Source organism: Osmerus mordax, chromosome 26, assembly GCF_038355195.1.
Source record: "Osmerus mordax isolate fOsmMor3 chromosome 26, fOsmMor3.pri, whole genome shotgun sequence".
NCBI lineage: Eukaryota > Metazoa > Chordata > Actinopteri > Osmeriformes > Osmeridae > Osmerus > Osmerus mordax.
Genome location: NC_090075.1, coordinates 6,150,344 through 6,172,378, shown reverse-complemented (window position 1 = coordinate 6,172,378; position 22,035 = coordinate 6,150,344). Strand labels below are relative to the sequence as shown.

The following is a 22,035-nucleotide window of genomic DNA, read 5'->3' as shown; positions in this document are numbered from 1 at the left end:
GCTTGAAGTAGATGTAAGATAATAAAAAAACATTGTTTATGCTTCAAGTTCTTCACATTCAGAAGTGCATCATTCTTACAGTATTTGGGTGGTCAGCGGTCTGTGTTAACCACACTGCAGAAAAGCAGCTACATAAAACACTTCCAGGTTTCCTCTGCATTCATACTCCGCCTCTACTACATAGTGACTCATAACTTCTGCAAACACAGACAGACCCCAACACACAGCGTGGCTTCGGAGATCTGCAGGCCCGCTGCTATTTCTGGGCTCGCTATCATGGACAGTCTTAACGCCGCGCAGCTATTTTAGTTCTTCTACAATCTAATGATTAGAGTTATAAGTGCTTTTAACGAGGCACGGAAGAAGGTCGATCGGGGCCGCTCTATCAAACCGTCAACCACCCGTCTATGCACCCACCATGACACCAATTCGGAAGCGTGCGTGTATACACGCACACCCACACACCTGCGACGGATAGACCCATCACCAACAAAACTACAAAGTAGTTGTACAGAACAACTAATTATGAACTCATCGGCTATAATAAAATACCTACGATTATAAAAATGTATAATATTAGCAATAAGTAATACGTAAGTGATGGTTCCGGGGGTGCGGAAAAATAACTTTAGACACCTTTTGAGCAGTTAAGCACGCCACCTAGGGACAGTATGGTCTCGAGAATTTGCTTCAATTCAGTTTGTCCGGTCAGGCTTTCCGTCGTCCGTAAATATGATTGGTTGATACGGAATGTGATGGTGGATTGAAACACTGCGAAGGAGAATCAAAATAAAAGATCAACATTGCTGCATATGGAAACATTGAACAAAATCTCAGCACGGTAAATCTGAACTTTATTTCCTGTCTTTTAGCATTGCTGTTAATTATCTAGCTATCTTGTCAGTGTCATCATGTGAATGCTCTTTGCCATTTATGCGTCAGCAGATCAGATAGCTAACAAGTAACTGTAGCTGTAGCTAGCTAGGTGCTTATCCTTCGTTCTGACACTTTACGGTCTGCCCTACAGTCCCCAAAATGCCTGCGTTTCGTCAAGTGGGAGAGAAGCAGCTTCCAAACCCCGTGCTTTGCATGGCATGGTCTCCCAAAAGGGACCTAATTGCCCTCGCGAACACCACCGGAGAGGTAACGTTAGACAAATCACGGTTTGATGTTCTTAAGTTAAATTGATTCCATGTTTCCCAAACCAGCCATGTCTATTCGCGTCTTTGCAGCTGCTGTTGCATCGTCTGGCCAACTTCCATCGCGTTTGGTGCTTGTCACCCAATGAGAACACAGGGAAAGAGATTACCGCGCTAGCTTGGAGACCAGACGGCAAAAGTAACAGATGTGACCTGTTAAGTATTTCATTAAAGTTGCGCCTGTCGTTTTGTTGTTGTTGATAGTTTGACTGCGAGATTGTGTTCCTCTATGCAGTCTTAGCGTTTAGCCTCGGGGACACCAAGCGGGTGGTGCTATGTGATGCGGAAAAGGCGGAGATCCTGCATCTCTTCCGTGTGGAGAACCCCATCTCCTGCATGCATTGGATGGAGGTTCTGGAGGAAAACAGGTGCGTGTGTGTCTGTCTGTTTCTGTCTGTCTGTTGGGTGGACCAAGGAAATGTTTGTCTTGAGTTGAAGTGAATAGTTTGACTTGTGGTTGGAAATATGTTCTCTGTGTTTCAGTGTCCTCAGTTCATTCTACAGCTCTGAGGATGAGTCCAAACTCTTTCTTCCCAAACTGCCAACACTTCCTAAAAGGTAATAGTCTTGAAAGAGGAAAAAGACCAGTCATACGCTTAGGTACAATTTACAAGGCAGCCGTGCAAGATCAAGTTTTTGGTTTGTTTGAACAAAATAGTACTGTACTTATGTACATACTGTTCTTATGTAGCATCCTGTATTAACGTACTGTATGGTTTCTGTATTTTCAGCTACAGTACCACATCAAAGATATTCAGGTGAGTCTCGATGTCTTTCAGTGATTTGTCAGTGTGTTTTGATGGTGTGTGTATGAATTATTCTGCCTCTGTTCTGTTGTAGCGAGGAGAGATCAGATGAGATCATGAACCTCTTAGGAGAAGTCAGGTGAGTACTGAGATATTCTGCTTTTGACTGCTTCAACATCTTCCTGTGGGATTGGATATAAGGTTGGGGTATTTAGTCGCATGTTGACGTATTTCAACACGTACTGTGATTGACTTTCAGACTGAACATCCTGGTTCTTGGAGGAGGTTCTGGCGTTGTGGAGTTGTATGCCTATGGGATGTACAAAATCGCTACTCTGTCTGGGGTAACTCATACTTTCTCTTTCTTCCCCTCTCGCTCTCACTCTCTCCCTCTCTCTCTCTCTCTCTCTCTCTCTCTGAGTTGCTGGTCCTACTATATTTTTGAAAGGATTGTCGTTCGTTGTTATCCTGAGAGATAGTTATGGAGATCATAGCAGCTGTCCTTACCTTTCCTCTCTTTATCTCCTCCTTTTCTCGCCTCGACTCCCCTTCTCCTCTCATCCTCCTTTCTCCAGGTTCTGGGGACCAGTCGCAGCCTGTGCCTCTCCAGTGACCTCAAGTCCCTGTCTGTGATCACAGAGGTCAAGTCTCCTGACAACCGCCTGGAGATCTGCTTCATCCAGGTTTGCTATGGCAGTACTCTGCATCCAAGGCTCTTGATCTGTCTATCTGTTTGTCCCCAACCCTCATAACACCCCTCTCTCTATCTAACCCTCTCTATCTAACCCTAACCCTCTCTCTCCTCTCTTTCTCTCTCCTCTCTTTCTCTCTCCTCTCTTCTCTCCCTCTCTCTCCAACATCTAAACCTCTTTCTCTGTTCTTCCAATTCTCCCCTCTCTCTCTCTCTCTCTCTCTCTCTCTCTCTCTCTCTCTCTCTCTCTCTCTCTCTCTCTCTCTGTCTCTCCCTTTCTCCCCTGTGTGTGTGTGTGTGTGTGTGTGTGTGTTTCAGCTGGACACGGCTCTGCTATCTGACTGTCTCCCCGAGGTGACGAGGATGGCTCGTAAGTTCACCCACATCTCGTCCCTGCTGCAGTACCTGTGTCTGTCGCTCACCTGCATGTGTGAGGCCTGGGAGGACATCCTCATGCAGATGGACGCCAGGCTCACCAAGTTCGTTCAGGTTTGTTCATCATAACAACATTATTTATTTGACAGACGCAGTCATCCAAATCGACATACAGTCCAGGAGGATTTTGTGATCTGCGGTCAAATGCTCTACAACTGAACTGCAGAAAAATACTTTAAGCATAATTACAAAGGATAAAGATACTTGCATATATAAAAGTTGTCGTTAAGAATGTGAATATACAAAATAAGTACAATTCCATTTCAATTGTGTAGAAAAATATAAATGTTTTAAGCTCTTATTTAATATTAGATTTAAGTATACTTTTTGTCTGCTTGTTGTGAATAATTGTGAATGACTGTTTTGTTGTTTAGGAAAAGAACACCAGCACTCAGGTTCAGGATGAGTTTCTGGAGCTGTTGCTATGGGGACAGTCCAGGTGACGTTTTCTGCAGAAGCCAGTAAACTTTACGGCAGATGTCTTTACTTTACTGTTGAAGCGGTACTTTACTCTAGAAGTGGTACTTTTCTGCAGAAGCAATACTTTACTGTAGAAACAGTATTTTACTGTAGCCAGTACTTTGCAGTATTTTTATGTAAATGAAGTACTGGTAATGTCCTGTAGATGGAGTGTGTAGCCAACTTTGCACACAGAAAAGGTTCTTGAATGTTTTTCTTTACCTGACAAACTTACTGAGCCAAATCTGACATCTAACATCTCTGTCCTTTTTCAGTCCTGAACTTCAGGCCCTTCTAATGAACCAGCTTACGGTGAAGGTGAGAGGAATTTATTTGATATGTTTGTATTTGATCCTATTGTTCTATAGCATGTTTTGCAGATTTAGCAGGTTTGAATTGTCTAGGGTGCAGGTTTGAACTTGCAGTGTTGTTGTTGTCTGCTAGGGGCTGAAGAAGCTTGGTCATTCCATAGAATCCTCCTACACTAGCATCCAGAAACTGGTCATCAGCCACCTTCAGAGGTAACAACTCACCTGGTCCACTCACCTGACCACCTGGTTCACTCTCACCTGGTTCATCCTCACCTGACCTGAACAATGACTGACCGTTTCTGTCTCTCTCTCTTCCTTTCTTTTACCCTCCCTCTGTATCTACTCCCCCCACCTTCCTTCCTTCTCTCCCTCCCTCTCTTCTCCTGCAGTGGTTCAGAAGCTCTTCTGTACCACCTCAGTGAGGTGAAGGGGATGTCTCTATGGAAACAGAAATTCCAGCCTCTGGGTCTGGACTCTGCTGCCATCGAAGGTAACGAGTCACAGAGCAACACTGGGGTCACAGTGTCATCGAGGATGTCTTCTCTGTTCTCTTCTAAGTTTCTTTTTTTTCCTCCTCTGCAGATGCCATCACAGCTGTGGGTTCCTTTATTCTAAAGGCCAATGAATTACTACAGTGAGTTTTACAGACTGCATGTTTACTGACCAATGATCTCAGAGGTAGTGTTTATGTGAAACCCTGCGGCCGTAAACGCTGGTGTGTGTATCTGTGATCGTCTACCTGGTCTGGTGTATCTGTGATCCTCCTCCTCCTCATTTGTCTCCAGGGTGATAGACAAGAGCATGAAGAACTTCAAGGCTTTCTTCCGGTGGTTGTATGTAGGTAAGGTTTTGGGAAGATCGTGAGATGGAGCCATCTTTAAAGTTTAGACTCTTTAGAAGCTCACTGGTTATATGTTCACGGTTTCTCCCTTTCTGATAGCCATGCTGAGGATGTCTGAAGACCACGTTCCCCCTGAACTGAACAAGGTGAGGGAGGCTGTCGAAGCTACAGTTGCATTTTATTCATTTCGCAGACGCTTTTATCCGAAGCGACATACAAATAGTGCCTGTAGAAAGTATTGCAGAAGACATACCTCTGATGTAACAACACAATACTCGACCTGTCTGCTGACCTTTCAGATGACCCAGAAGGACATTGCGTTCGTGGCGGACTTCCTGTCTGAACACTTCAGTGAGGTGAGCTGGACAGACCGCTGTTTCCTTGTGTGTGCGTACGCAGACCAGACAGCAGCTCACACTCTCTTTCTCTCTCCGACAGAACGAAGAGCTGTTTGACCGGAAAGGGAAGTACTTCAATGTAGAGCGAGTCGGCCAGGTAAGAGTGCATGTGAGAGTGTGCATGTGTGGTTGAGTTTGTGTGTGTGTGTTTGTATGACCTAGCTTAATCCTTCTGCTTGTGTTAATCAGTACCTGAAGGACGAGGATGAGGACCTTGTGTCTCCGCCCAACACTCAGGGGAACCAATGGCTGAAGTTCCTGCAGGAGAGCACGCACCTGAAAGGTGACCTGTGACCTTATACATGCTATCTGTTAGCTAACAGATAGCACGTGTAGCTATCTGTTATCTGTGAAACTGAGTTGTTTCAGGAAATTACTTTGCTGATGGAGGGCTGTCACTATGACGTAAACGTGACGTGGAGCCGTAACTAATGATATGTTGTTTCCGTGGCGACCCAGAGAGCCCCCTGCTGTTCCCTACTTACCCTCAGAAGTCGCTGCACTTCGTCAAGAGGATGATGGAGGCCGTGATCGAACTGTGCCTGCAGAAACCTGCGGTGAGTCCCAACACACACACGCTTACATACATACACACAATCACAACCTCACACACACACAGTAGGATATAAATGACTGAGAGGAAGTTTCCTGGCATCACTGTGAAGACCAGCATACAATCTGCTGAGTCAGCCCTTCAGCCTCTAATCCTTCATGACTCAGTCTCTCTCTCTCTCTACTGCTGTAACAAGCTACATGGATAAAAAACCATCTTAACTCCTGATTCAATCAGGTTTTCCTTCTGATAATGCATTTTTACCGCATGATATGATTGGTTAAAGCGATTTGATGTTTCAGGAGGTCATTGGGAGGTCGGTGAAGCAAGCCGCGTGTGTGTCCCTGTATAGCATACCTGAAAGGTCAGAGGTCATCTCCTATATAATGAGACAGAAGATTTAATTTCTCCATTGAAATATTATTTATTATTCTACAGTTCTAGTGTTTTTTTGTATAGTTACTTGTGTTTACTCTTTTTGTAGTTCGGAAAACACCCCCCGCCTCTTTGAGCTTCCGTCACTGTAAGTAGAACACAGTAAAATGTCACATTTCACCAGATCTGTTATGTTGGAGGCATTGTAGTCATGAGATGGGGTCCAGAATGTGGTGGTGTGTGTGTGTGTGTGTGTGTGTGTGTGTGTGTGTGGAGGGTGGAATATGAGGAGAATGAAGGGGGAAGGAGGAGGTGGTGTGTGGGGGGCAGGGGTCCAGACTGATGTGTGTGTCTGGGGGGGTCCAGGTGGAACGACAGGAAGTCCAACATGCACACTGTGGTGTTCTGTATGCCGGAGGTCTCTCCCTGCAAACTGTTCCTGCTCAGAAAACCCACCGACCCCCACAGGTACAGGACTACACACACACACAGACATATTTGATCCAAACCCCTCTGTCTGTAACTTGGTAAGTTGATTGTGTGTGTTTTGAACTCCAACAGGTCTGTTTCTAACAGTCTTATGGCGATAGATCTAAGTGGTGTGTTCATCTCCAGTGTTGATGCAGCCCAGCCAGGAGTCCAGTGAGTACCCAACGTCTTCACACGCACAGACACACACACACACCTCTGTTCCCTTGGAGACATTTTTGTCGTGGGCCCGGTTGTGTTCATAACGTTGTTGCTTGTCCGTTTTCCTGTTTCAGTACCGGCCGTGTCTACAGTTGCCGCGACGCCCGTTTCTATGATGACGAGACGCTGACAGTGGTGCTGGGGGCATGCGAGGAGGAGGAGGGAAGTGGCCGTGTCCTGGCCCAGCTCCCCCTAGGCCCCGCCCTGAGGCGCCAGGAAGACTTCAGCTGGGACCTCTCCCTGAGGTGCCACAAACGCATGGAATCCCCTTACCTTATAAAAAACGCGTGTGGCCATTTGGAGGTGTCAAACGCACATGTGCGTGTGGATGGTCTAGCCATGCCACAGAGAAGCTTCTTCTCCTCCTAACCCCTCATTCTGAATGCATTCTCAGGTTGGACCAGCAGAGTGCCGCCATCCCGGCGCAGGGGCTGGTGGTGGAGAGCCAGTGGAGGGGCCTGGACAGCATGACTGCCCACTACGTAGCTGTGAACGGGATCCGCAAAGTGGCCTGTGTGGTAAGTCTGTCTCTACTGGGGAAGGTGGGCTGGGTGGTAAGAGTCTGTCTCTACTGGGGAAGGTGGGCTGGGTGATAAGAGTCTGTCTCTACTGGGGAAGGTGGGCTGGGTGGTAAGAGTCTGTCTCTACTGGGGAAGGTGGGCTGGGTGATAAGAGTCTGTCTCTACTGGGGAAGGTGGGCTGGGTGGTAAGAGTCTGTCTCTACTGGGGAAGGTGGGCTGGGTGGTAAGAGTCTGTCTACTGGGGAAGGTGGGCTGGGTGGTAAGAGTCTGTCTACTGGGGAAGGTGGGCTGGGTGGTAAGAGTCTGTCTACTGGGGAAGGTGGGCTGGGTGGTAAGAGTCTGTCTCTACTGGGGAAGGTGGGCTGGGTGGTAAGAGTCTGTCTCTACTGGGGAAGGTGGGCTGGGTGGTAAGAGTCTGTCTCTACTGGGGAAGGTGGGCTGGGTGGTAAGAGTCTGTCTACTGGGGAAGGTGGGCTGGGTGGTAAGAGTCTGTCTCTACTGGGGAAGGTGGGCTGGGTGGTAAGAGTCTGTCTCTACTGGGGAAGGTGGGCTGGGTGGTAAGAGTCTGTCTCTACTGGGGAAGGTGGGCTGGGTGGTAAGAGTCTGTCTACTGGGGAAGGTGGGCTGGGTGGTAAGAGTCTGTCTCTACTGGGGAAGGTGGGCTGGGTGGTAAGAGTCTGTCTCTACTGGGGAAGGTGGGCTGGGTGGTAAGAGTCTGTCTACTGGGGAAGGTGGGCTGGGTGGTAAGAGTCTGTCTCTACTGGGGAAGGTGGGCTGGGTGGTAAGAGTCTGTCTACTGGGGAAGGTGGGCTGGGTGGTAAGAGTCTGTCTCTACTGGGGAAGGTGGGCTGGGTGGTAAGAGTCTGTCTACTGGGGAAGGTGGGCTGGGTGGTGAGGGAGTCGGGCTAGTAATCTGAAGGTTGCCAGTTCGATTCCCAGCCAGGCCAAATGACGTTGTGTCCTTGGGCAAGGCACTTCACCCTACTTGCCTCGGGGGAATGTCCCTGTACTTACTGTAAGTCGCTCTGGATAAGAGCGTCTGCTAAATGACTAAATGTAAATGTAAATGTAAGAGTCTGTCTCTACTGGGGAAGGTGGGCTGGGTGGTAAGAGTCTGTCTCTACTGGGGAAGGTGGGCTGGGTGGTAAGAGTCTGTCTCTACTGGGGAAGGTGGGCTGGGTGGCTCCCTGGACAGACACGTGCCTGAGGGATCTGGTGTGTTGAGGACAGGAGTTTTATACCAGTCTTGTACCAACAGTGCTGTGTCCAACATGCCATGTACGGTCTTATACCTCCATGCCTCTCTGTCTCCCTCTCTACCTGTCTCCCTCTCTACCTGTATGTCTCTCTCTCAGGTGAGCGCCAACCTGCGCCATGTCCGTGTCTTCGAGATGGACGTGGAGGATGAGGAGGACGAAGATCGGGGGGAGTCAACGAACACCAGTGTGGACCAGGTGGGGCTGGATGATTCGCTGGCTAGCCAGGGGGGGGCAGGGGCCCAGGTGGGGGCCGGGGGGCAGGAGGGGGGTGTGGGGGGAAATGAAGAGTCTCAGCTGGAGGCTGGGGAAGCTCTGGAGATCTCCTAGTTTCCAAACCACACCTTGAAGACATCCCAGACTCTCACCACCGGCTCCAAACTTTTATATTAGTTTACGGAAATTAAACATTTTGATAAGATTTTGTGGTCTCTGTGTTTGTTATGCGATCTACACTGTATATCAACACAGTTTGAAAACTGTTGCTTTACACATGGTAAATACACTTCTTTGACTGATATCTGAAATTCTGTTAATAGTATGCACTTTATATTTTTATGTACAGGTGCATTTGGTTTTGGATAAAAGCGTCTAAATGCTAAATGAATCAAACTGAATGTAATGGAAGGATTGCAATTAGCTGTGAGAAAGAAATCTTCATGTTTACAGTAAACTTTAACTCTCTTGGTAGCAAACACTGAAACAGAATAAAATCTTCAGTTAGAGGTAGATTTTCATAAACATATAAGAAAGAGGTACTGTATATTGTTGATAGGGTGTGTTTATTGTCTTCGGTTCGTAATCCACACTCCAAACCAGAAGGCCACAGATCAAATCATCGCGAGCGCGAGCAAAAAGGTGTTGGTGACGTGCGCGCATACCGATCTAACGCGATGACGTAATCGCTCCGCCGCCTGTTGGTCTTTCACAGTTGGCGACGGAGACTGGCAATGGCCTCGAGCTTACCCGTGTGTACGAATTACCCGAGTAGATGACGACGATGAGCTTGTTAAGTCCGTTTAACACAAGACAAACAGTTGTCTTCCCCTAAATCCCTGCGGAGTGAAAGACAAAACAGTACAACCGCTAAACAACAAACGACATAGAGCACAGCCTCGGATTTTCCGCGGGGCTCTCAAGCCACTATGGAGGATATCAACTCAAACATCAACGCGGATTTAGAGGTGCGGAAGCTACAGGACTTGGTAAAGAAACTCGAACAGCAAAATGAACAGCTTCGGAGTAGATCTACTCTCCTGTCTTCATCTGGAGCGGTGTCAGCGAATAACAGACCCCTCAGTGCGGGATACGACTCACCCCTGTCAGCTGGAACAGGGCTGGCCGGCTTTACTGGGGTGGGGTTCGGTGGAACCGGTGGCTACAGTGGGATTTTGGAAAATTCCCGATGTTTAAGCCCCAGATTATCTTACGATGGCATCAGTTTCAGAAAAGCATACGAGGCCGAGGGGGCATCGGCTGCCACCTCGTACCCCGGACTCAACTCATTCTTCACTGACGCAGAGGACTTTATGGATGACGCGGGTGAAACTTCTATTCTGGACGAGGTTGAAATACTTGATCTCGAGGACATGGATTGTCTGAACGAGGAAGAGGACAGCTGGTGAGTGTTTTAGCAGTCAGGACAGTAGGTATATGTTTTTAGGTAACTCGAGTAGTAGGTACCGTTAGACAACAACTATGTCCAACAGACGTGACAACACAAACACGCCCTTTTCATGTAAATGAGTTGCTAGTGTGAGATGTAGCCCTAGCTAGCTAAGCTCGACAACAGACGTGCGCAGCTGTTCCGGGCATAGCCAACACGGCGACAAACGGTTGGCCACGGAAAGAATCCTTGCCGCGGTGGAATGTACGGTTATCTACTGATTATTAGCTATCCAGAGACTGAGGTTACCCGCACCGCCAGACCGCAGACAGGCTGTCAAGTCATTGTTGATCAATGACTGGTGGTGTTTGCCAGGAATGGCCAGTGCGGGCGCCACCATAGCCGACTCCCTAGTCTGATATGACCAAGGCGCTAGGACTAGGCAACAGTGAATTCCGATGAATGCAGCTGTTTAGCTAACAGGGGAATTACTGTGTCAGACATCCGGTGTGCCAGCTGATAGTGTTTAGTTTAACCTGTCACAATACGCGTCCATGAGGCCAGTGAGTTTCTCTACAAGGCATTGTTGATGGTGGAGAGGACCATTGGTACTATTTTGGTGACTCACCAAACAAGGCAGATGGCCTGTCTTGTTGCCAGTGTGGGACGAGAGCTAGAGCTGTCACTGAGCTTGGAAAGTTGTTTACTCACCCAAAGCCTTTGGGGAAAGAGACACAACCATGGTTACAGGTCCTTGAGAAACAGTGCCACACTAGCTACAACTGTCTGAAAAAAAAGAAAAGAGAGCTTGGAGAGTGTTCAGGAGAAATTGAGATTACTGGGCAGTGTTGATGTACCAAAGTTTCCAGAAAGCAGAGATTGTGTTTTGTACTAGGTTACTTGGAAAAGGGATCATCTTGTCATTAAACATTAAGTACAGATAAAGTTATATGGGCATCGATAGCTCAGTGTTAAAGCATTTAACTGCAGAGTAAAAAGGTCATGGGTTCGAATCTCCTTCTGTATGGTGCTTTGTATAAAAGCGTCTGATAAACACATTACATATTCAATACATAAGAACAAAATACAACTTTTCTCTGTAATTCTAACCACAGCAGTTTCCGGCGTTTGGTTGGATATTTGAGAAGTGTAATCCTTGAAATGGGAGACTGATAGGATTTGTGTTTCCGTGGCGATCCGCCTGATCCTCAGTAGTGGGTTCTGAGCCCGCCTGGCCTGGATGCTTCAGATGGGAAACATGTTGACGTTAAATGAGAAGAGATCAGCCTGAGCTTACTGTGTGTGTTGTTGTGTGTGTGTGTTTGCGTTTCATGCTGTGTGTATGTGAGCCTGTGTGTGAGCATGTGTCTTTTAGGTTGTGTGTGTGTATGCATGTGTATGTGAGCGTGTGTGTTTTAGGCTGTGTGTGTGTATGCATGTGTATGTGAGCGTGTGTGTTTTAGGCTGTGTGTGTGAGCATGTGTGTTTTATGTTGTGTGTGTGTGTGTTATGGTAACAAGGAGGCCTTGCAGGCCAAAGCCCAGGTCTCTGCTTGTTATCTCTGTGCTCATTATGGTCTGTATGAGCAGGGCTTCTAAGCAAGAGGCTGATGCTCCTTCAGTGGGAGAGGAGAGGGTAACTAACGATGGTTACCAAGTAAGGTCAAGGTTCAGCATGCTAATGAGACTGATGTAGGATGGGCCTAGCCCCAGTAGAGTCATCTAGGGCAGGCCTAACCCCAGTCGAGTCCTCAGGACAGGCCTAGCAGAAGTAGAGTCCTTTAGGACAGGCCTAGCCAGGGGAGAAGGGTAGTGGACTGAGGTGTGAGAAGGGTGAGACAGGGGGGAGAGACCGAGGGGTGAGGCAGTGTTGGCCCAGCAGACTGATTAGCCTGTCCCGGCGTCTAGAGATGAGCTCCACACCCAGAATCATCCCCAGGGCTGAGGCAGGGCCAGGCCTGTCATGGACTCGTGAAATCCTGGATTAGCATCATGCAGGATTTACAGCATGTGCATGTTAGACTCGCACTCTAGCCACAGCAATGCATGGCCATGGCATCACCACCTGCAGACAGTCTGAATATGCAGCAGCAGGAGCACACAGGAGCTGTCTGTCTGAGCTGGGTTACCGATGTGGGCTAACCACAGTTTGGCAATACCTGAGACAGCCTAGATTGGTGCTATGCTGTGCTGTGCTATGCTATGCTATGCTGGAGTCTCTGGGTACAGAGAAGAGCAGCCGTTTGTGGTTGCAGGGTACGTGTGTGTGTGTGGGATGCTTCCTCTCTGGCTGAAAGTGAGTTGACAGCTGCTGACTCAGACCTCTCTTCCTGTTAGCCTGGCTGCTTTCTTCCTTTCAGTTTCTCCCCCGCTCTCTGTTCCTCAGTGTGGTAGGATAGGTGTGGGCTGACTGATTTGATAGATCGATGGGATGATTGATAGATGAACAGATGTGTTGGCTGTTCCCTGCAGGCTGTACGAGGCCAAGGTGAGCAGCCCGCTGCAGAAGGCCCTGAGCCCCATCGTGTGGTGTCGTCAGGCCCTGGACAACCCCAGCCCCGACATGGAGTCAGCCAAACGCTCCCTGCGCCACCGCCTGGACCTCACCATGACAGGTACCTCCTCCTCTGCTCTCTTCGCCTCCTCACCTGCCTCCTCTCCCTCTCCTCCTTCTTTCCTCCTCACCATGTCAAGGGCTCCTCCTCTCCTCCCCCACCTGTGTGAGTGTGTGTATGTGGGCCTGTGAGTGTGGGCCTGTGAGTTTTGTTTTGACAGTTAAAAATAGGTACGCCCCTGTCCGTGTCCCAGCTAGAGCAGGGTCATCTTAGCTGCGGTCATGTGACCCAGCGGTTGTGTTGAGCTGCTCTCGGGTGTTGCCAGGGACCGCTGGGAATTCTGGGTGAGAGATTGCACAACACACCAGGTGATGTCATCACGAGGTGTGGAGACCTGAGAAGGCGATGTCACCACAGTAATTGGACATGGTGGCCTGGCAAACACCCCCCTCTCCTCATGTGTGTATATGCATGTGTGTGTGTGTCTGTGTGTGTGTGGGTCCATGCAAAGCAGGTAACTGCAAGACTGTGAGCAGGGAGAGTTCACACTCCTCATTAGATACCTCAGGGCCCACATGCCTCTGCCTGTGTTTGTGTGTGTGTGGTGTATTTAGTGTGTATGTATGCAGTGTGTGTGTGTGAGACATACCCTTACTTTGCCTCCTGGATGCTCTCTCACACCTTTCCACGACTAGAGTATGCCAGGAAGGTTGCCGTTGCGTGTCAGCGTTTCCATGGCGTTGGGCATTCCTGCTCCTGGGGATAACAGCAGATGTAAGATCAGCCTAGCTTTAGGCATGTGTAACACACACACACACACACAGGTGCATACAGACACACAGGACAGTGGTGCTGTATGAGTGCGTGTCTGGGGTGTGATGGTCCCTCCCCGGTACCCGAAAAAGATGGTTACACATTGAAACAAACACAGGGAGTTGTCCTCTGTGTGTGTGAGACAATCTTGTTTTTATTGTGTTCATGGCAACCAAGCCCAAAGCTCAACACCCCCTGTCAAATATAAACAGTGTGATCCCAGAATGCCTTAACCTAGGAGAGGCAGGGAGAGGGAGGAGAGACTCTCGCATCACACCACACCGCTCTGTCATCCATTACTCAGGCCTGAGGCAGGAATAGTGTCTGGGGTAGAGGTTTTCAGGACTCTATTCCTGTAGGGTCCCTACAGGGCTGTGCTGCAGGTCCCAGTTAAGGGAAGAGGCCCTTATCGCCTCCTGGGGGTGGAGGTCTCTGGTGCAGATCCCCAGACTCCCTCCCTCTTCCCAGCATCCAAAGCTCTGAGTGGTCTGGTCTGCCTCTTATCATGTAAATAATACAACAGGACAGAGTGGAGCGAGGGGGAGAAAAGAAGGGAGAGAGGAGAGGGAGGCAGAGGAAGGTGAAAGGTTGAAAGGAAAAGTAAGTTGATAATAAAAGGCGCCATTCCAGTCACCACCCAGCTGTGTAAATATGTCCAGAGAGAGAGAGAAGGCCGGCCGGCCAGCCTGCCAAGCCCAGCCCAACCTAACTTAACCCAACCTGGCCCTGCCCTGCAATCTTGCCTAGCCTTGCCCACTTTAGAAATCCAGCCCAGCCTTGTGTCTCCCTGTAGTTTTGTGTCAGTGTGTGTGTGTGTCAGAGTGTGTGTGTGTGCGTACGTGTGTATGAACTGCCATGGAGCAGGATCTGACAGACTGAATCTTTATGCTCAGTGTGCAGGGTGGTTAGTCAATGTGTCCTATTGTGAACCGTAAGCCAGCGTATGAAGAGCCTCTCTATGAACCCACCCCAACACCCCTGCCCTCACCCCCCTCTGCCGTACGCAGGCCCTCCATAATGAACTGCCTTCGCCAGAACACTGCACAGCTCTCACAAAGACGTGTGTGTGTGTATGAGGGGATGGAGGGAGGGGGGGGGATGGGGGCGGGGCTATAGAGAGTTGACAGGGATAACTTAGTGAGGGATTGTCTGTATGTCCTGTCCTGTATGGAGGCTGAGCCGTGTGTGTGAGAGAGTGACGCTCTAGAGCTTGTGACTGTCCCCTGATCAGTCAGCTAGTATAGTTAGTCTTTCTCAGCACAGCTCTGTGATAAAGTCTCTGCTCTAATATGGCCTGAGGACAGTAAAACGTATGCTTTAGTTTATAGTGGTCCCTAACTCATGTCTAAAGATTCTGTCCAGTATTGATTCTCTTCCCCCCCACCCTCCACAGCTAACAAGCGTCGGAGCCTGTACGGCAGCCCCTACTCTGCTCCGGGGGGCTACGGAAGCCCGTACAGCCCAAACCCAGCCAGCAGCCCCTGCAGCAGCGGCTTCCCCTCGCCCTCCTCCACACCCTGCCGGGGGCCCGTCGTCAGGCAGACCCTCCTGTTCAGCAACGCAGGTGAGAGGGCCTCCCATGGACCCCCCGACCTCAGCCTGTGTGTGTGTGTGTTTGTCAGGTGGTGAAGGAAATGTATCAGGTGTAGCGTACATACTATATTCATACCTATGTGTGTGTACTGTGTGTGCGTGCAGGTCACCAGCGGGGGGCAGCAGAGAGGAACCCCCCGGCGCTGAGCCCCCAGAGCTCGGTGGACAGCGAGCTGAGCACGTCTGAGATGGACGAGGACTCTGTGGGCTCCACCACCACCTACAAGCTCAACGACGTCACCGACGTGCAGATCCTGGCGCGCATGCAGGAAGAGAGTGCGTACCCTGACCCCTGACCTCTCACCCCTGACCCCAACCTCCTACCCCTGACCCCTACCCCTGACCCTAGTGTGTGTGTAAATATATATATCAATATGTGTATATAATGTGTGTATATATAATGTGTGTGTGTGTCCAGGCCTGCGTCAGGACTATGCTGCCACGGCGTCCAGGCGTAGCTCCGGTTCCTCCTGCCACTCCCTCAGGCGGAGCGCCTTCAGCGACCAGGAGCTGGACGCCCACAGCCTGGAGGACGAGGAGGAGGCCCACCCGGCCTTCCACCTGCCCTCCTCCTCTGCCCGCTTCTCCCCCTCCCCGCGCGCTTCCCCCCGCGCCTCCCCCCGGTCGCGCTCCCCCGCCCGCTCCCTGGACCACGGCCACGGCCGCGGCTCCCCGCAGCCGATCATCAGCCGGCTGCAGCAGCCACGCCACTCCCTGCAGGGGCACGGGGGAGACACGCAGACCAGCGTGGTGAAGAACGAAGGTAGTGGAGGGGTTAGGGAGGGGTAGAGAGGGGAGGAGGAGGAGGAGGGGGGTACACAGACTGCAGGGGTGAGGATCGAAGGTAGAGGAGGGGTTAGGGAGGGGTGGAGGAGGAGGAGGAGGAGGAGGGGGGTACACAGACTGCAGGGGTGAGGATCGAAGGTAGAGGAGGGGTTAGGGAGGGGTGGAGGAGGAGGAGGAGGAGGAGGGGGGTACACAGACTGCAGGGGTGAGGATCGAAGGTAGAGGAGGGGTTAGGGAGGGGTGGAACAGGAGGAGGAGGAGGAGGAGGAGGGGGGTACACAGACTGCAGGGGTGAAGAATGAATGTTGTGTGGGGGGCTGTAGGAGCTAGCAAGAATAACATTGTGTGGGGGAAGAGGCCTGTCTTTCTCTCTGTGTGTATGTGCATGCCTGGGTGTAACAATGTGTGTGTGTGTTTCTTTCTGCGTGTGTGTGTGTGTGTGTGTAGAGAAGTTGAGGCGTAGCCTCCCTAACCTGACTCGGCCCAACCCGGCCCAGCAGGAGTCCAATAACAGGAGCTGTGAGACCAGCCTACACAACGGAGGCTCCCCCCGACACCAGAACCAGTCTGCTAGTGAGTACACACACACAGTACATATACACTCATACACACACATATACTCATGACCACACACAGGCACACAGACACACATGAAATGCTTTGAACTCACCAGTTTTCAGTTCCTAGGTCATCCACAGTGTCACAGTGCCGATGTCTCTGCTGCATGTCTGGAGCCCCCACTTCCTCCTCCTCCTCTTCTTCTCTGCTGGATGACTGGCTGCCTGTTCTGCTTACTGCTCTCCCTCTCTTCACGAGAATACCTCCTCCTGCCAGACGTGGTCAGGGCTGCGGTAGGCAGCCTCATCCAGGGACTGGGAAGCACTCTCAGATTAGCATCTCTCACACTGTTACTCAACACACAGATTATGCTGGTGTCAGTGGCGTAGTGGTGCTTACTCCAGATTAGATAAAACCCAACACAGACACCTGATGCCAGCAGTTCAAAGGACAACCTTAATCCGTTGTTGTTTAAACACAGATTATCTTTATCCCTAGGTAATCTGCTTCAGCAAATCAGAGTTGGTGTGTGTGTGTGTGGTGTCTGTGAGAGAGTGTGTGTGTGTGTGTGTGTGTGTGTGTGTGTGTGTGTGTGTGAGAGATGGATCAGTATTCACCCAGGGTAGGCTGCAGTATGAGACTAACCTCTGAACCCAGAAAGACTGGTTGTTGGGGTAGACAGCCAGCCTGTATTTCTTACTTCCATTCTTGCTTTTCCTGTCTCTATTTCTCCGTCCTGCCAGCTCTGTCCAAAGAGAAAGTTCTGGTTGTGCTGGGCCTGTGTAGCTATGCTTGCTTGGTTTTGGTTGTGCTGGGCCTGTGTAGCTATGCTTGCTTGGTTCTGCTTCTCTCTGGATCTCTGTGAATGCAAGGCTTCAGCTCCCTCTGGTGGCTGTCTCTGACTCTGCAGGTCTGGCTGTATAATACTACCAGCTCTGGTCCTCCATGCTGACTCTCAGCCTGCATCCCCAGGCCTACCTGTCACCCTCCTCCTGCCTGCCTGGCTGTCTGGTTCACAAACTGGTTGATAGACTGACTGGCTGCCTGGTTGGTTGACTGATTGGTGGGTTGGTTGGCTGGCTGGTGGGTTGGTTAGCTGCTGACTGGCTGGTGGATTGGCTAGCAGGTTAGCTGCTGGCTGGCTGGCTGGTGGATTGGCTAGCAGGTTAGCTGCTGACTGGCTGGCTGACTGGTGGGTTAGCTAGTTGTTTAGCTGCTGACTGGCTGGCTGGTGGATTGGCTAGCAGGTTAGCTGCTGGCTGGCTGCCTCTCTCACCACTTATGGAACTGCTGGTCCCATGAAATCCTGACGTCCACGTTGTGGTCACGTTGTTGTCTCAACCTTGATATGTTGAACCAAGGTGTCAGGTGACCTCCCCATGTCCCCCCCCCCCCCAGGCCAGCTCAGGTATCACGCCCCCCCTCGCTCCTCCCCGAAAACCAAGCAGCAGCTACAGAGCCCATCAGCACTACAAGGTAACTTCCTGTCTGGACCTGGTAACTTCCTGCCTGGAACTGGGGCATGGTCCTCGTCATGCACACACGCATGCACACACTCTCACACACACACTCTCACTCACACACTCTCTTGCATGCATGCACACACACACACACACACACTCATTCCCATGCACACAATCTTGCACACACTCTCAAAAACACACATGCTCTCACTCACACATTCTCTCTCTTGCATGCTCTCACACACACTCATTCCTATGCACACACATGCTCTCTCTCTCAAACACACACAAGCACGCAAGTACCCAGTTTGAAGCAGTTTATGCTTTGATCTGGACTGGTACTGTTCTGATTCTGTTCAGTTTCCGGGATGGTATTGTTTAGGTTTTGGGATGGTTCTGGACTGAGCTGGTACTGGAGTGGTCTAGTCCTGGTGGTTAGGTCTGTTCTGGATTCTGGAAAGGTCCGGTCTGGTACTGGTCTATTCAGGTACTGTTTGTCTGGACTGGTTGTCTGGAGGCCCAACTGGTTAGATAGACCAGTTGTTAGGCAGTGCTGTGATCTGTAGCCCTCCACCCCCCCCTCCCCCAGGACACCAGGGGTACTGCAGGGTTCCTCTCCTCCATCACCTGCTGTCTCTCCTCTGCTGTCTGAACTAAGACCCTTTCTCCTGTCTCTGTCTCTGTCTAGTCTCCTGTTGCTTTGGAGAAGAAGGGGATTTTAGTGAGTATTCTCTGGCGCCCCCTGGTGTTGTGAGTGTGTTGGTGTTGTGGTGTGCCCTGCCCTGTCCCCCTCCAGGTGTGAGTGTCTCATCCTGCACCTGAGCTCACCTGTAGAGACACCAAACCTCCTTTTCTCTTCATCCATTGTGATGTTCAACCACCAACCTCCACCATCATCTCGCTCCTCTAGAACAGTGGTTCTTAACCCTGGTTCTCAGGGCACCCTGTCCTGCATGTTTTAGATGTTTCCCTGCTCCAACACACCTGATTCAAATGAATGGTCATAAGCAGGCTTCTGCAGAGCTGGATAACGACCCATTCATTTGAATCAGGTGCGTTGGAGCAGGTTAACATCTAAAATAGGTCGGACAGGGTGCCCTGAGGACCAGGGTTGGGAACCACTGCTCTAGAACACCTCTATGGTGTTAGTCCTCCAGGTTAATCATCTAGAGATGATCTGTAAGGAGTTAGTCCTGCAGGTGAAAGACATGTATGGAGTTAGTTCTGCAGGTGAAATACCTGCTTGGAGTTAGTCCTGCAGGTGAACATCCAGGTGACCAGGTCCTATAGAAACATGCTGTGTCGAGTCATCGTCGGTCATTGTGGTCATCATCAGAGACTGTAGAGGAAGTGAAGCTCACATGTTCCTTTCTGTTTCCTGTACTGATGTCTCCCCTCACTCCCCCCTCCTCCCAGTGCCCTCCCCCAGCAAGCTGCGGATCCCCGCCACGCCCTCCCCCCTGGCCCTGAGGCAGCCCGTCAAGGCTCCCTCCACGCCTGGCTCTGCCCCTGGCTCCGCCCCCGGCTCCGGGACGTCGACGCCCACGCGGTCCCTGGCCCCGCCCCGCAGCGGCTTGCCCCGCCCCAGCGCCTCCACGGGAGGAGGAGGGGGGGGAGGAATACCCTTGCCACGCAGCAAGCTGGCTCAGCCCGTACGCAGGTAGCAACACACACCTACTCACGCTCTCATATCCAAACATATGCAAACACACATATATACTGTACGTCAAACACAAGCACCTAACACAGGTGAAACACACGTACACAGAGGTGCAGTCAATCAATCACACTATGCTTCTCCTCATCATCACCACCACTGTCCTCCCTCTACCTCTACTCTCCCTCGCTCAGGTCTCTGCCGGCCCCCCGGACCTACAGTGGGGTGAGAGACGCCAACTGGAAGGAAGGCTGTTACTGAGCCCAGCAGAGGGCGCTCTCCTCCACCCAGCAGCCCGACCAGGCAGACAATACAACACGGCACTTTATCCACCAGGAAATACTTCTACCATAAGCCTGGAGGGATGCGAGACCCGCACAGACTGACTCTGTGGTCAGGAGGAGAGCCGTGTGAGGAGAAGGAGGGGAAGAGGAGGAGGAGGTGTCTGGAGAGGCCAACCAGCCCCCAGATGCCACAGAAAAAGAAAGGAGACATGTAAAGAGGAAGAAGGCAGCAGCGCTCCAGTCCCTCCACCAGAGGGCGCCAGGTCCTGTGCCGGCTGCAGCCGTCACTCAGTCAACCGATGAATCAATAAATCACACTATGCTTCTCTTCCTCCTTCTCCCTCTCTCCATCACCTCATCTCTCCCCTCCCTTCCTCTTTCGTCCATCACTCCCCCTCTCTGTCTTCTCCCCCCTCCATCACCCCCCTTCTCTCTTCTCCCCCCCCCACAACCATCCCCTGCCCCCCCTGTTCCCCGTCGTTCAGGTCCTCAGGTTAACGTATCTGTAAACGTTTCTCTCCTTGTGTTGTGTGTTGGACAGATGCATTTAGAGATCAATACGAAGCTGTGCAGGTGAAATGTTCCGAGAATTGATGTTTTGAAAAGTAAACGCATCTCTTAATGGTTGTGGTGTCAAAAACAGAGTGTTCCTCTTGTGAGTCAGACAGAATGTATTCCAAAGTTGTTTTGTTTTCAGTTATTTTTTGGGTGGGGGTGATTATTATTATTTGAATCATTATTTAATAATTCCTTTCCAATATTCATATTGAGTATTTGTTTTGTATTATTTTCAAAAGTTTAGAAAATTTGCATTTTAAACCTCAACTGCAAAGCTAATTCTCCAAAGCCTTCTCCCATGGTGTCATAGCAGGGTGTCATAGCAGGGTGCAGCAGAAAGTGACAGGTGAAGTCCAAACCCCTTCCTTGTTACCAAGATCTGATTGGACATCAGAGCAGCCTAACTGCTCCAATCAGAAACGCTTACAGGTTGAGGTCTACTTCCTGCTCAGCTCCATCTGCTGCTGCTGTTTTATACTAGTAGAAGCATCAACACAGGAAATAGTCATACTGAAGTCCCTCAACACAGTAAGTTGTCATGTTAAACCCCCTCATGACATATTAGTCACATTGAAGCCCTTCACGACAGGAAGTACACAAGCAACTTCCTGCTGTCCACCCAATACTTGCATTGCTTAGTGGGAATACATGACAGCATGTTCAATAACCAGAAACAAAGAAATGTTCTGAGTGGCCATTGCCTCTTGTGCTTTAAATATGAATCACAAATTGCAGATTCATACAGGGCAGTGTGCCAGATATTATCAAATAGTGCCTATAATTTAGTTAATTTAATTAAGTTTCACATTGTCCTTTTTGTCTGTTGATGTATTATTTTGTGCCAACTTCTTGCTTTGCCAATATCATTTTGATCAGTGCTTTACTTTGCTTGATTTTGTTTTTGTCAACAATACATTTATAATTGCTTTTGAAAAAGTATATGTATAATATGCGCCTTGATATTTATATCTTGAAATTACTCTCATTGTGTAAATGAACTATTTATTAAAGAGAGGTGCCTCTGTATGTCACAGTGGGAAGCTTTAAGAGAATGTTGCATCAGACATGCCACACCCTTTTGTGTGACTTTTTGTTAACGACCTTTTTATATCCACCAACATTACATTCAGTTTCCCTGTGTAAACTCACATTTCAAATAAAAAAAATGGGCAAACCGTCTGTGTGTTCAGTCGGGTTTGTGGCGGACGGACGGTTTAATAAAGTTGAATCCTTGTCGAACCGTGATTTACTGCGTAGGCACAATTCAAGGTTAGGGTTTACATTTGATTTCATTTAGTCGAAAGCACGAACATCTGACAAGGTAGTCAACGACAAATGGACACAGGCCACCGGAGTTGTACTGCTACACGCGTAGTCGGTCCGTGTCCATCTAGCAGAGAGGGGAAACGCTTAATATGACAGCGTAATGGTGTTCCTGGGGCCCAGTGATTGATTAGGGCAGGAAACCCCGCCCTGGCCCGTCAGTCTGTCGCTAAGTAACAAGCTTCATTTATGTGATGGAGCGTGGGATAAACCGGATGTACGTCAAACAGGTTTATGCAAGTGCAGCAGTTCATCATGTCAGCGCTGATAAAATTATTAGGATCATCAATTATTAGTCAAACGGATTAAACATTTCATGTTTAATCAATCGGATTAGAATGGTCCTGACTTCAGACAATCAGATG

General features: G+C 49.8%; 2 protein-coding genes across 4 annotated transcripts; both read left to right on the top strand.

Moving 5' to 3' along the window:
- Positions 1-745: 745 nt before the first annotated feature.
- On the top strand, positions 746-8,896 carry anapc4 (anaphase promoting complex subunit 4). The gene is made up of 28 exons (XM_067229637.1): positions 746-841; positions 1,028-1,143; positions 1,233-1,338; positions 1,435-1,567; positions 1,683-1,757; positions 1,931-1,957; positions 2,040-2,084; positions 2,205-2,289; positions 2,521-2,628; positions 2,955-3,125; positions 3,446-3,510; positions 3,806-3,848; positions 3,975-4,051; positions 4,231-4,331; positions 4,424-4,475; positions 4,627-4,682; positions 4,782-4,828; positions 4,982-5,038; positions 5,121-5,177; positions 5,270-5,363; positions 5,540-5,637; positions 5,936-5,997; positions 6,118-6,156; positions 6,375-6,476; positions 6,570-6,650; positions 6,773-6,943; positions 7,093-7,216; positions 8,575-8,896. The coding sequence occupies exons 2-28, from the start codon at positions 1,036-1,038 to the stop codon at positions 8,803-8,805; spliced, it is 2,415 nt and encodes an 804-aa protein (XP_067085738.1). The 5' UTR covers positions 746-841; positions 1,028-1,035; the 3' UTR covers positions 8,806-8,896.
- A 520-nt stretch (positions 8,897-9,416) lies between these two features.
- Positions 9,417-21,586, top strand: slain2 (SLAIN motif family, member 2). Of its 3 annotated transcripts, XM_067229913.1 has the most exons (9): positions 9,417-10,096; positions 12,553-12,695; positions 14,842-15,012; positions 15,147-15,317; positions 15,460-15,804; positions 16,275-16,400; positions 17,784-17,861; positions 19,265-19,508; positions 19,700-21,586. In XM_067229913.1, the coding sequence occupies exons 1-9, from the start codon at positions 9,621-9,623 to the stop codon at positions 19,764-19,766; spliced, it is 1,821 nt and encodes a 606-aa protein (XP_067086014.1). In that variant the 5' UTR covers positions 9,417-9,620; the 3' UTR covers positions 19,767-21,586. The 3 variants fall into 3 exon arrangements, with proteins under 3 accessions (XP_067086014.1, XP_067086015.1, XP_067086016.1); XM_067229914.1 differs by lacking the exon at positions 17,784-17,861; XM_067229915.1 differs by lacking the exons at positions 17,784-17,861; positions 19,265-19,508; positions 19,700-21,586 and adding an exon at positions 16,515-16,887.
- The last annotated feature ends 449 nt before the right edge of the window (positions 21,587-22,035 follow it).

Bases quoted from the DNA above. Each gene is read 5' to 3' on its own strand.
- anapc4 (XM_067229637.1), top strand. From the start codon at position 1,036: ATGCCTGCGTTTCGTCAAGTGGGAGAGAAGCAGCTTCCAAACCCCGTG. The intron at 6,157-6,374 runs GTAAGTAGAACA...GGGGGGGTCCAG, and splicing joins CTCTTTGAGCTTCCGTCACT to GTGGAACGACAGGAAGTCCA. The intron at 6,944-7,092 runs GTGCCACAAACG...ATGCATTCTCAG, and splicing joins AGCTGGGACCTCTCCCTGAG to GTTGGACCAGCAGAGTGCCG.
- slain2 (XM_067229913.1), top strand. From the start codon at position 9,621: ATGGAGGATATCAACTCAAACATCAACGCGGATTTAGAGGTGCGGAAG. The intron at 10,097-12,552 runs GTGAGTGTTTTA...TGTTCCCTGCAG, and splicing joins AACGAGGAAGAGGACAGCTG to GCTGTACGAGGCCAAGGTGA. The intron at 15,318-15,459 runs GTGCGTACCCTG...GTGTGTGTCCAG, and splicing joins GGCGCGCATGCAGGAAGAGA to GCCTGCGTCAGGACTATGCT.